General features: G+C 40.0%; 1 protein-coding gene across 2 annotated transcripts; it reads left to right on the top strand.

The window, feature by feature from the left end:
• The first annotated feature begins 215 nt into the window (after positions 1–215).
• LOC122824065 (midasin-like) lies at positions 216–11,926 on the top strand. 2 transcript variants are annotated; one of them, XM_044104262.1, is made up of 11 exons: positions 216–562; positions 1,360–1,567; positions 2,056–2,601; positions 3,369–3,536; positions 3,770–4,030; positions 5,382–5,458; positions 5,569–5,675; positions 5,765–5,908; positions 6,676–6,807; positions 9,871–10,140; positions 10,520–11,926. In XM_044104262.1, exons 2-11 carry the CDS (start codon positions 1,437–1,439, stop codon positions 10,727–10,729), a joined length of 2,046 nt encoding a protein of 681 aa, XP_043960197.1. In that variant the 5' UTR covers positions 216–562; positions 1,360–1,436; the 3' UTR covers positions 10,730–11,926. The 2 variants fall into 2 exon arrangements, with proteins under 2 accessions (XP_043960197.1, XP_043960196.1); XM_044104261.1 differs by having other exon boundaries at positions 1,357–1,567.
• The last annotated feature ends 190 nt before the right edge of the window (positions 11,927–12,116 follow it).

Genomic DNA, 12,116 nt, shown 5'->3' with positions numbered 1-12,116 from the left:
AAAGGACCTGATGTTGTGAGAACTGTTGTTGAACACTAAATTTGTGCTTAACAAACAATATTTGTAATACAGTGTGCATAGAAAATGTTCGTGAATGTAGTGGAGATTGCTCTTGATACAGTGAGCACCCCGATGACACATAAAGAAAGCTACCAAAAGCTACCAAAAGCAGAAACTAAAAAGGTAAGGGACAAATCCATACCTATCAAATCGTTCAGTTCAACGAGACGAAATTAAGATCCGGCTCGTCGCGAGCGGCGCATCACAAGAGCCATGACCTGCTGCTCCGGCTAAGCTAGGGATCACCGTGAGCAGATGTTCCGTTCAAAATACGGGGAATACGGATGTTTTCAGAAATATTCCGTGTTGACGGACGGTGACACGCTGGAAAGGAGAGCTACCCACTGTGGCAGCTGCGGTTTAAATGAGCTGCTGTCACTCGTGTTTGTGGTTTAAGTTCACAGCAGCTAGCTGGCTAACTCCGCTCAGTAAAAGTGAAACAAGAACTGGAGCTTCATGATTTTGAGGGTTTGGAGTTTATCTCCAGTTTAACAAAAACAAGGTAAGTTCACCTGTAATTACTGTAGTTTTACTACACAGGTAGTTGCTGTTAAGTTTGCCTTGCTTGTGACTATTCGTGCTACTTCCTTGGGTTGATATTAACAAGGAGGCGTAGCTTTTTGAGGTGTTCTTCTTAATTCGTGAACATAAACTAGAATCTGAGGTTGTTGTTTTTTTACTGATTCGAGTTGTCTCATCCAGCTGTAGGTGTTAAAATAGCGTTTGTGTCTTAAATTGGGATTTTAATGATCAGTTTGAATATCTAGACGTGAATATAGAAGAACATTGACAAGATTTTTAATGTAAATGTGGTTTCTAAAGGCTCAAGGATATGACTGTGGGCCATGAGTCAAATGTCAGGAAATCTGTTAAGATTAGTTTTGCAAGTACGCAAAGAAATGCTATTTTGGATGTTCAAGCTGCTTTTGTGTTGTGTGATTTAGATAACAGCAATGCTAAAGAACAGGGACTTGTTTGTGTCAGTAGGTAACTTTTAATTTGTGCAGACAGAAGTTACATGTGGAGTACCCCAAGGTTCAACCCTGGGACACTTCTTGTTTAATATCTTCATGATGAAGGCATGTGTCAAAATGTAATGTTTATTGCTTGTTTCATAACCGGTTCCTGTGTTATGATTAGGTGTAAAGCACTTTGAACTGCTGAAATGAGCAAATAAATAAACTTGACTTCAGAAGATTCTTGGCAACAAGAGCGGCTGAGTCACGCACAGTTGGGTGCGTTTTAAAGCGAGTTTGCATCTAAAAATAATACTTCATACTTCATACATTCACTAAGCAGCACCATGGTTTCTTCCTGAGTCCCGAACCCCCCGCCATGGACTCCTAAAACTCCGGGTCTGCCTGCCCCCCGAGCAGATGGGGAACTGTTGTTGTTTTGGAGCTGAACTTCCCTGCGGCAGCATGGAGGAACGAAGCGGTTTGCTGAAAGACGACTCAAAGACCTCAGGTGCTGGTGCTTGTGGTCCAGATAACGGCGAAGACACAAGGTGAGATTCAGCTTCTTCTGACTTCTGTTTTGTTTGCTTAGTGACTTTTTAGTGAATAAATCTATAAAATATGGCTGGTCTGGGAGCAGAGAGAACTTAGTTATGAAAGCAAGAGATTTCAGATTTGGCCAACCGCTGGGGAACCAGACAAATTTCCCCTTGTGGTATCTGTAGGATGGGTTGCATCAAACAATAACTTTTAACTCCAGTTAGAAGCCGCAAACAAGACTGGGGGAACTTCCATCTGTCCTTTAAGGGTTTGTTAACAAGAAACAGTCGCGTCATTTCATGAATTGGTGACAAATGTCAAGAGATGATAATTAAAAGTGTCTGCAGTTATCAAAGGTTTCCTGCTTCCTCTCCACCTCCAGTTTAGGGAGAATCCTTAGACCTTTCTCTTATGCTGCTCATTTATTTGTGCTTTTCTGAAGGTTTCAGGGGTGTTGTTGTGTTCTGAGGCTTCGCTCATTCTGTGTTATGTCTTGCAGTGTTGAGGAAACTAAGGAGGAGCCACTGAAATGCCATAACAGAGACAGAAAATCCGACGCCACTCAGGGAAATGGACATTTACAAAATGAAAACCTTCAGGAGGCAAACACTTCGCCAAGCAAAGACGGTACCGCCGGTGCGCAACGTGAGGAACAGAAAGATGCCGCTGCAGATCAACGCACTTTAAATCAGACGCAGGAAAACCTCTCTGCACCTGACGCCCAGGAAGCTTTGGCCGCCGCTGAAGAGCCGAAAACAGAAAAACAAAGTCTAACTGCAGGGCAGGAGAACGTCTCGGATCCCGTCTCACCAGAACCTGAATCTGCCCTTCCAGAAAACATCTCCCCTCCTGAGACAAACACGCCCACAGAGGACAATACGGCGAGCCGTTCCCACGCTGGTTCTGGAGGAGATGTTGCCATCGGTGCCGAGGCCAAACCGTCGGAGGAGTTTGCACAAAATAATAAGGCGTTATCAGAGCCAAGCGCTCAGGAGGCGTCCATCTCTACGGTCAGCCAGGAGACAAACACAGACACCCCCAGGTGGTAGGTTAACATGGAAACATCATTTAGTCCATGTTTGTATTTTAAACCTTTTAATCAGGATTGAGTCAGTAACTGGATCTGATTTCTGCTGTTTATCTCACACTGAGCTTTCAGATATTATGTTACATAAGAGAAGTGTAATGAAAATATCAATAATTCAATTAATCGCATAATAAATTAATTTCTATTTGGACAACAATTGTTAGAGATGCTTCCCTTTAATATCTCTGAAAAGCCAGAATTTTTGCTCCATGCAACAAATGTTTGCAGCATTTCCTTTTTAACAAAAGTCCAAAGTGGCACTTTTGCCTGTTTTCCCTGTCTAAGCCGCATGATTAATATTTTTTGAAAATATTAATTTTGGTTCTTGTGTCTTCATGTACCATTTCAACTATTGCTGTTTCAGTTGTTTTGTTTGTTTATTTTGGATATTATAAATATTTTCCAGTTCCAGAGTTGAATGTTCTATAGAAACCTATATTTTGTGATCTGTGGGAGGATATATTTGGACTAATATGCTATTATATTTCAATTTTAAGTAAACTGCTGCGAGAATAAAGAACTGATTCCATGTGAGAGCTGAAATAAACATCTATATATGTACTTATTACATAGTTTTCCAGTTCTTTCATTGTATGATATTTGCTTTTTGCTGTCCCAAGTTCACTGCTGCTTTAATGATTAATGGCCTCAATCATATCTATAAGTAGATTAAGTTTACCTGATGTTTAGTCATTCAGCACAAATGTTTGTCTTTCTGCATGCAGTTCTGTGCAGTGCAACGTCGATCCTGGGGCCCCAAAAAGGCATGTTATCTCTCAGCCTCCTGCGTCTGGATCGGAGCCTGCAGGAGTCGGCCCAACTCAGGAGAATATGGACTCCGTCGGCTCAAACACAATGCCAGAGGCCGAATCTGCAGCAGAGGCCAAGGACAGGTCAGCAGGTTCACGTTTTGTTGAATGAAAACAGCAGACATGTTTACAGAAACATTTGTGTGTTTTTTTATTTTATTAATTCCCTTGGCCACTAGGGGGAGCAAGAAACCAAGACTGCCTAACATCGTTTTCTTGCAGCATTTGCAGGAAAACCGCGTGCACATTTGCTTCAACTTTTGATTAAAGAGCAGTACATAATATACAGAGAATATAAATGTGGATTCTCTCTGCAGCTTAAAGTTGAATCAGGAAGAAAACAGAAACCCTGAGGGTTTGAGTCTTGCAGACGAAACTGTGGAAGGAACTGGAGAAAATGTTCCTGGAGAGGAGAAGAAGAACGAAGGAAAGAAACAGGACAAGGTGGAGGATGGTTTAACCCAGAAGGGGGATCTTCAGGTTGAGACACAGCCTGCTATCCAGGAGCAGCTTGGAACCTCAGATGTCCAGGCCGACGTTGAGCCCAATGCAGAAGAGGAAGATGGTCTGGATGATAGGTCTGTCAAAATCGTTTTGGGTGTCAAATGGATTCAGGGTTCAGTTCCTATCTTGCAAAAAGTATTCAGATTGTCCCGTTACAACCTCAGACTTTAGTGTGTTTTATGAACCAACACAAAGAAATCTGAATGTTGTATTCTACCCCTCGGGGTCAATACTGTGAGGATTCAACTATTAGTTGTCTGTAATTACAGCTGCGGTCGGTCTTCAGCTTTTCCTACTGAGCTTCATTTCTTCCTCATAAATAACTGAGGCTCAGTCAGATCGGATGGATTGCATCTGTGAACAGTAATACTGATATCCAAGTCTTCCCATAGATTCCTAATTGGATTTAGGTCTAAACTTTGACTGGGCTGTTATAGCACTTGGATCTGAATCACGTCTCAACATTTTGCCAGGTTTTTACCTGCATTTAGCTTCATCCTTCTTCAGATTAACTTTGAGCAGTTTCCCTGTCCCTGCTGAAGGAAACGCATATTGGCATAGTTTTAGCTTCACCTGGTTCAAATTCTGTCAAAAGAATTCTCCTATTAAGTACCTTTTGCTATCCAATTATTAATCGGTTTATCAAAAAAATAATCAACAGATCAGGACTATTGATAAGTCTGACAGTAAGGGAAGAGCTAAGTGTTTTTTTTCTTTAGCTGTAACTGTATTTCTTTTCTACAAATAATCATACATTAAAGGGAAGCTTTGTTACTGCATTTAGGCAATAAAATGTTTGATTGTTAAGTTTAAAAATAAATTGAATCATTTGTTTTTTAAAAATATAGCATAAGATAAGCTTAAGTGGTTGAATGAAAAATCTTTTTTTAATTTCATCAATCTTCAGAACAATTTCTTTCTAAAATAATTGTAAAAGTTTCAGGCCTGATTAGGAGACATATAAAGAGTTGTTCACTATTTTGTGTTGGTAAGATAAAATACGATGAGGTTATTGGTTGAAATAAGAGGAAATGTGGAATAGTTCGAGAATATGAGGCGTTGTGAAAGCAGTGGCGCCGAGAGCAGGGAGGAAGCTTTCGTTGCAATGTTGTTTCTCACTTCAGCTCAGAAAAAGTGAAAAATTATGAAAATAAAATGAGGTATATATATATATATAAGCATATATATATATATAGTGCTTCTCAACACTTATGTCACTAATTTCTTAAAGGAGTGGAACCTTAGTGGTTATTTCGGATATGTTTATTTATAGCATTTAGTTAATACTCTGTGTACTCTACAGCGCCGGCTGCAGAGATAAAACCTTCCTTCCACCAGTGTTGGAAAGAACTCCAACTATATATTTATTGGTTCAGTTTTGCTATAATAAACCATAAAAATGACTAAATACTTGTTTCCCTTTAGCGAGGAAGACTTGTACCGCGGAGAAGAGGAGCTGTCTGCAATGAGTCACAAACCACGGCAAACATCTGACTCAGAAAGTAAATGTTCTCAGTTTCTGCTTTGCCTTTACATTCTCAAATTGATGCAGAAATATCTAAATAATATTCTCTGCTTAACCTTTTTGACCTGAAATGTGGTCTGCTCCCAGGTTTAAAGGTTCAGGACAGTTGCAGTTTGTCTCCGGCTGTGGATATACTGTCTTACAGCGAGAGGGAATGGAAAGGAAACACTGCCAAAAGCGCTCTCATCAGAAAAGTCGGTGGCTTTGGAAGTCGTGTTTCACATTGTAGATGGATGGGTTTCGTCTGTCGACGTCTGAGCGGCTTCCTGTGGTTTTTCTGCAGGGGTACAAAGAGATGTCTGCCAAGTTCAGCCACCTGAGGAGAGTCAGAGGGGACAATTACTGCGCCCTGAGAGCCACCTTGTTCCAGGTGCTGTCCCAGAGCGTCCAGGTACCTCAGTGGCTGCAAGACGACACAGTTCTAATGGTAAAGGCTCACATTTTTTAACATTTTTTAAAATATTCTTTAAATGTAGAAGGTTATGTTTCTTTATTATTTAGGAGAACAGCCTTGTAAACTCTGACTTGGATCAAACGTTTTGGGTATCTGTCCAGTAGCGTCTCACAACAGTTTGCTGGAAATTTGGCCCATTCTTTTGTCACTTGTTTTCCTCGCTCACACTTTTTTCAGATGTACTCACATTTCCTACAGTAATGAGAACAGGACTTTGTGATGCACTGCAAAAATACAAAATTATACCAAGTATTTCTGGTGTAGCATTCTAATGCAAATACTATAGTTTTGCTTTATTTCAAGTGGACTAACTCAAAAGTAACTTTCCAGCAAGAAATATGAGCTTGATTTAAGTAATTCTTTATTATATTTTTTTTATGAAAAAAGTGATCAAAGTGAAATATTACAATGTCTCAATCCACTGGCAGGTTGTTTCACTTTTCCTGGATTTAAAACCAAAATAGTTTTACAAACATTTTGAGGCACTGACAATTGACCATTTTAACAAAAGACCCTCCAGGGGGTCTTTTGTGGGCTCTAGTGTCCCTTATATAAAAGTAGGCTGACAGGAAAGGGGGAAGGAGAGGGGGGAAGACATGTGGTAAATGTCGCCAGTTCCGGGAATCGAACCCACGACGAGGACTCAAAGCCTCCAAACGTGGGTCGCGCTATCCCCTGCGCCACCACAGCACGCCCAACCATTTTAATTTTCTGTGGGTTTTTTTTATTGCTGTTTACAGCTGCCAAAACAACTGGAGGCGCAGGAAGGGCTGATCAGTCAGTGGCGATTTCCTGGACAGCATGCACTTGGAGACGGCACTGGAGATCCCACTGAGCGGCTGAAGGGCTACATGGAGCTGCTCCGGAAAACGGTACTGACTCCAAATCAGCTCAGAAAAAACACCAATAAACCCCTGAGCTTTTCAAGTCCACCATCGACTCCAGGTTGTTTGTTATTATCTAGACAGCTTGATTTGATTACTGCCTTACATTAAAGGGAGCTGCTTCTTAAGGTATTTCTTAAAGGATGGTAACTCCTGAAGGTAGTCTCAAAGTCACTTCTCTGTTGTTATGGAATAGTTTAGCTTATCTATCTAAGTGGGAAAAGTGAACACAACGCGCTTCACTAAATGAAATATTGTTGATTGAAGCTAAAGGATGTGCTGTTATATAAAGGATGGTCATTACTTAATCTAGGAACTTAATACGGCGGCTAAATCAATAACTGATGATAGAAGACAGGAGCAAAGATTCAACTGTTCTTGTTCTCTCCACATTTCTTGAATAAACTTACAGAACTAATCAGAGTCAAACTGCAGGTTAAAGACAAATGTTCACATGCCTGTTTTTATTTGCACTCAGTTGTATATAAAAGGGAAAAAAAGGGCTGCATTACTTATTAAATTCTAATGTCACCATTTGCCATGCTTTAACCCAGAATTATGAAACTTGGTTCATATGTCTGTCTTGTCAGGACCAACAAAAAAGTGTCTTGAAGCATGGCCTAAACCCAACAGGAATTCGGCCATTTTGGATCAATTTGTCTATTCTATTGAGCTCATATCTGAGCGAACTTGTCTTACAGCTTTTGTGATCCAGGCTTCCAACTCAGTCAGCACACTCTTGAGGCATTGAAGGTCAAAAGTTATCAAAGGAATTTTCCTATGTCAAAGCATGTGGGCGTGGCCAAGCCTCAAATCTGGCCATTCACCATGAAACATCAAGGTGGAATAACTTCCCCTCATTAGCTCCCAGCTGCACCAGACTAACTTAAGATTGATCCTTAGTTAAGGATCTAAGGATTGTCCACTCTGGAATCCAGTCCTCACTGGACTGGATTCCACACACCGTCAGGAATCCAGTCCAGTATTTGGTGGGCGTGACCTAATTCCTCCACAGCATCCTTAGAATAATTTTAAAACATCAGCCCCAAGCCATGTTTTAACCTTTGTTAGCCTCTCAAGAGCCCAATAGCTTGAAATTGCAATTCAATTCGACTGCTCTTGTTAGTTGTCAGGGAGCGATGAGGAAGACTTTGGTGCGTGTCGCCTGGTGGACTGGTGTGGGAACTGTGCCAGAGCGTCGGCGGTGGCGAGTGCGTGGCGTTACTGGAACCCCCGCGATTGCCACTAGGCTGGAGGGGCGCTTCACTACGAGGGCCTCCAACGCCACTTGTGGCTTTAATTTGTATTTTAGTTATTTTTCATCTCCTTAAGGTATTTTAATTGGATCAGACCTCAGTTACTAAAAAAATTTACAACTTGTAGTCTTTTTGAAGTGTTTCTGAGACAGTTTTTCATTAAGGCAGTAAAATAAGCAGCTCCACGACTGCTTTTGGATTGCAGCAAATTTGGGACACTTGTTTTTACTGAGAAGTCAATCATGATATTCTTTGCATTCACCAAATAGGCATTTCACTGCTTCTTTCTGAACCTCCCCACCAAAATGTTGCATCTGTATTAGCAAGGTGTTTTGCTACAAACTGTAAAATTTAAACGTGGACATTTATTGCATTTTTTATATGCGACTTGCAATTTTATGAGCAACTAGTTGGGCCTTTTCCTTCTCCTCCTTATCATTTTGAGAGCCTAACGCATACAGTTTGCAATTAAATTGCCATTGTGGAAAACTTCCAATCTTTCCTTTGTCTCCCAGCTACCAGCCTATGAGCAATTTGGAGGCGTGTGTGCACTTTAGTGTGTTTGAGTGTGGCCCTGTATATGGTGGAGATAAGTTATTGCTTGTTTCACCTGCTTAGTGAGATTCTTGAGGTCAGGATGACCTTCACGTAAATCAATGCGCCAAAAGCGTTGCAGTAAATTCCTTGGAGTCGCAGCAGCTCACTGTGGGCAGGATGAGGTCAGAAACCTGGAATCAGTCCAGTGAAGCCGGTCCTGATTCAGAGTCTTAGACTAATCCATTCTAGTGGTGCAGCCCCCAGAGGGTAGATGACCTGGATAAACTACCACTACTGAAACCAGAATCCTCCTAGTTACTGGCACTCAGTAACCAGTTAATATTAAACCTGCACATCATTTGATTCCGCTGTAGAATTATAGTTTCCACATTTATGATTCTATTTTGATTACAGTGATTTACTGATTTGTTTTAATAACCTATTAAGCATTATTAAGCTAATTAGTAGTTTTAAAAAAATAATTTCTTTTAGTCTTGTGAATCACTTACTATGCTTTTTTTTATTTCTGAAAGTACTTTGTAAGTAAAATGATTTGCTATTTATCAACAATAATCAAGTTGTAATAAATTTCATTTTCTATTTACTTTGATACCAAAATCAGCTTTTACTTAAAATTTTAATGAATTCAAAAAATTATGTAAATCAACCAAAAGAATGTTTAGTCATTTATTTTGAAATCTAAATAAGGGAATAAATCATTTTAAATGAGTAGAAATACAATAATGATTGTTGTTGTCAATGATAACATTAATATTTAAAGAATGTATACATAAAAAATGTTTACATTTTTATACGTAAAAAATGTCTAAACATAATTAATGTAAAATATACAATATACAAATGCAAAATTGTTTTACATTTTTTGTTTAGTGTAAAACAAAAAAATGAATGAGTAAAATTCCTAACGCATAATCAAGGTTTTCTATTTTAATAGATAAATAAATTTAAATATGTTTTATTTGGAGTTAAAATATGTAATTAAGTAAGTGAATGGGGTTAAATTCATGAAAAAAGGAAGTTTCAGTATTTTAAAATGTAAATTTATATGCATTGTATATAAAATCACTTTGTTTCATTTTAGAGGTAAAAAATTGATTTATAGGAGATTTAAAAAAAAACTAAAATAAAGACTTTCTTTTTTTCTTTACGTTTAAATATAGTAAAGAAAGATAATTTTTAGATATATAGAAGCAAATGAAACACTTGATCCCAAAGTAAATTCCAAATTCCTGTCCAGTGGCAGGCGGCTGCTGAGCGTCCCGGCTCTGCGGAGCGGCAGCAGCTCTGTGAGCGGCTGTTCCAGGGCGAGGAGGAGGAGCTGGGGATGCTGGAGGCGCTGAAGCTGCTGATGCTGGGCAGAGCGGCGGAGCTGCACGGCCGCATGCAGGCCGGTCAAGAAGTCCCTCTCTTCTGCTGGCTGCTGTTCGCGCGGGACTCGTCCAGCTGCCCGCGCTCCTTCCTCTCCAACCACCTCAGGCACGTGGGCCTCAGCGCCGGGCTGGAGCAGGTACAGCAAACACACTCCGCTCTCTGGGTTTGTGTGTTGAGCAACAAATAAAGAGATCCTGGGACTTTTGAATACATTTGAATAAAGCCTGCGCTGCAAACAACAGCAGCGTTCATGGATGTGTGTTGGAACAGGAGGAGGGTTTTTATAAACTCTGTTCAGTAAAACATGCCAGTGCTTGAGTTGTGTTTTTAGTTGTTGAGAATATAATTATTTGCAACATAGTAATGAAAGCTTTTCCAGTTATACCCTCTACAATACCACTCCACCCTCTAATTATTGTGTACTTCGGCAGCATATTAAACACGCTGCTGTTTGATTTGTCTCTCCAACTTCTTTTGGAGCTGTGAAATGATTTGTTTTTGTTCTTTCTGTGCAGGTGGAGATGTTCCTGCTCGGCTACGCCCTGCAGCACACCATTCAGGTTTACAGACTGTACAAGGCCAACACGGAGGAGTTTGTCACCTTCTACCCGAACGATCACCTGGACGACTGGCCATCCGTGTGCCTCGTCACGGAGGACGACCGCCATTACAACGTGCCGGTCACTGAAGCTGCTGAGCCCGGCGAGGAGCTGACCGCCAGCTGATTGACGCTGCAGGAAGCCCACCTGCTGTGCAAACGCCCCTCAGGTCTATCAGAGTGGCACGTTTATGCCAACTCCAGGTGGAATGCTGGGATATATGCGTCCTGGCTTCTGTCCAAAAAGTCTCAGATTCTCCACTGTGTATGTTTACCGAACAAAGGCTGGTTGGCTGTTAGTTTGTCTCAAGAGAAGAACAGATCAACGTTAAATAAAGCGGGGTGGGCAAATGATTTAGTCGAGTTAGTGCCATCGTAACAATCTTTTTATTTCTGCCATAATCTTATTTTTCTGTGCCATAAAGGTTTTTTCTTTAAGTGCAACGATGGAAACAAAGGAACCTGAATCACATGGAACATTCATGAACACAGTCATGAATTACTCTGTGTTTTTAGTTCTGCAAAAAAACAATTTATAATTAATTAGTTTAATAATTAATATAGGAAGGGAAATGATTAATTTGGTGACTTTTTGTTTTTTGTTTTGTTGTGTTTGTGGGTCCAACCAGTTTACAGAAGACAAGTGAGCATCTGAGGTGAAAATATGTTTGTTTTATTACCTTTAAATTATTTTGGTTTCTATTGGGGTTTTTATGTCTAGTTCCCAGACTTCCCAATTAATTTGTTTAAAAACATTAATAAATACAAAACTTCATAATGAAATTCCTACAGATGTTTCAACAAAGATCCTACAGATGTTTCAACAGGCTGTAAAATATGAGACCATGGATGGATGAATGGGATTGCAGGATGCCTGGTTAATCAGTGAACACATGAATGGATGGATGGATCAAATAATGGGTGAATATATGGTTAATCAGTGGCTAGATGAGTCAAATTAAAGAATGGATGTGTCGATGGAAGAGTGTGGCTAAATTATTAGGACAGGAAATAAAATGGGGGAAAAAAAGCCCATTTTCCTCCCTGTTTGTTTTCCACTCTCATCCATCCTCTCCACTTCTGGAGATTTTCTTTTCTCCTCTCGTCATTCATCTGAGCCAAGTTGACACCGAAGCATATATCCCAAAATGTAACCACCTCCTGTTTAAATGTGGTGATTTGAGACCCTGTACAATATGTTTTCCCCATATGCTCTTGTATGCACTGTACTATAAGAAGTTTGTTTTCTACTTTGGTATTTGTACAAATCCAGTTTTCTTGGATCATCTCAGTTCTACCCAGATCAGTTTGCTGGCTAGGAAAACAGTTGAGATAAAAAAAAAAAAAGAATATATCATGTTTACACTGGATTTTTTTGTGTTTTATTTATTGTTTGGATGGTGGGGAAAAAAAAGTGTTTTCTTTTTGTGTGAAGGTTAAATTAAGACGGCTGAATTAGTCAATGAAGGGTTTACTGATTGATCAAGTTGAACAGGATCAGAAGACTCGGAGGA

This window comes from Gambusia affinis, linkage group LG21, assembly GCF_019740435.1.
Source record: "Gambusia affinis linkage group LG21, SWU_Gaff_1.0, whole genome shotgun sequence".
NCBI lineage: Eukaryota > Metazoa > Chordata > Actinopteri > Cyprinodontiformes > Poeciliidae > Gambusia > Gambusia affinis.
Note: the sequence above shows the minus strand (reverse complement) of the source record. Positions and strands in the feature narration are given on the sequence as shown.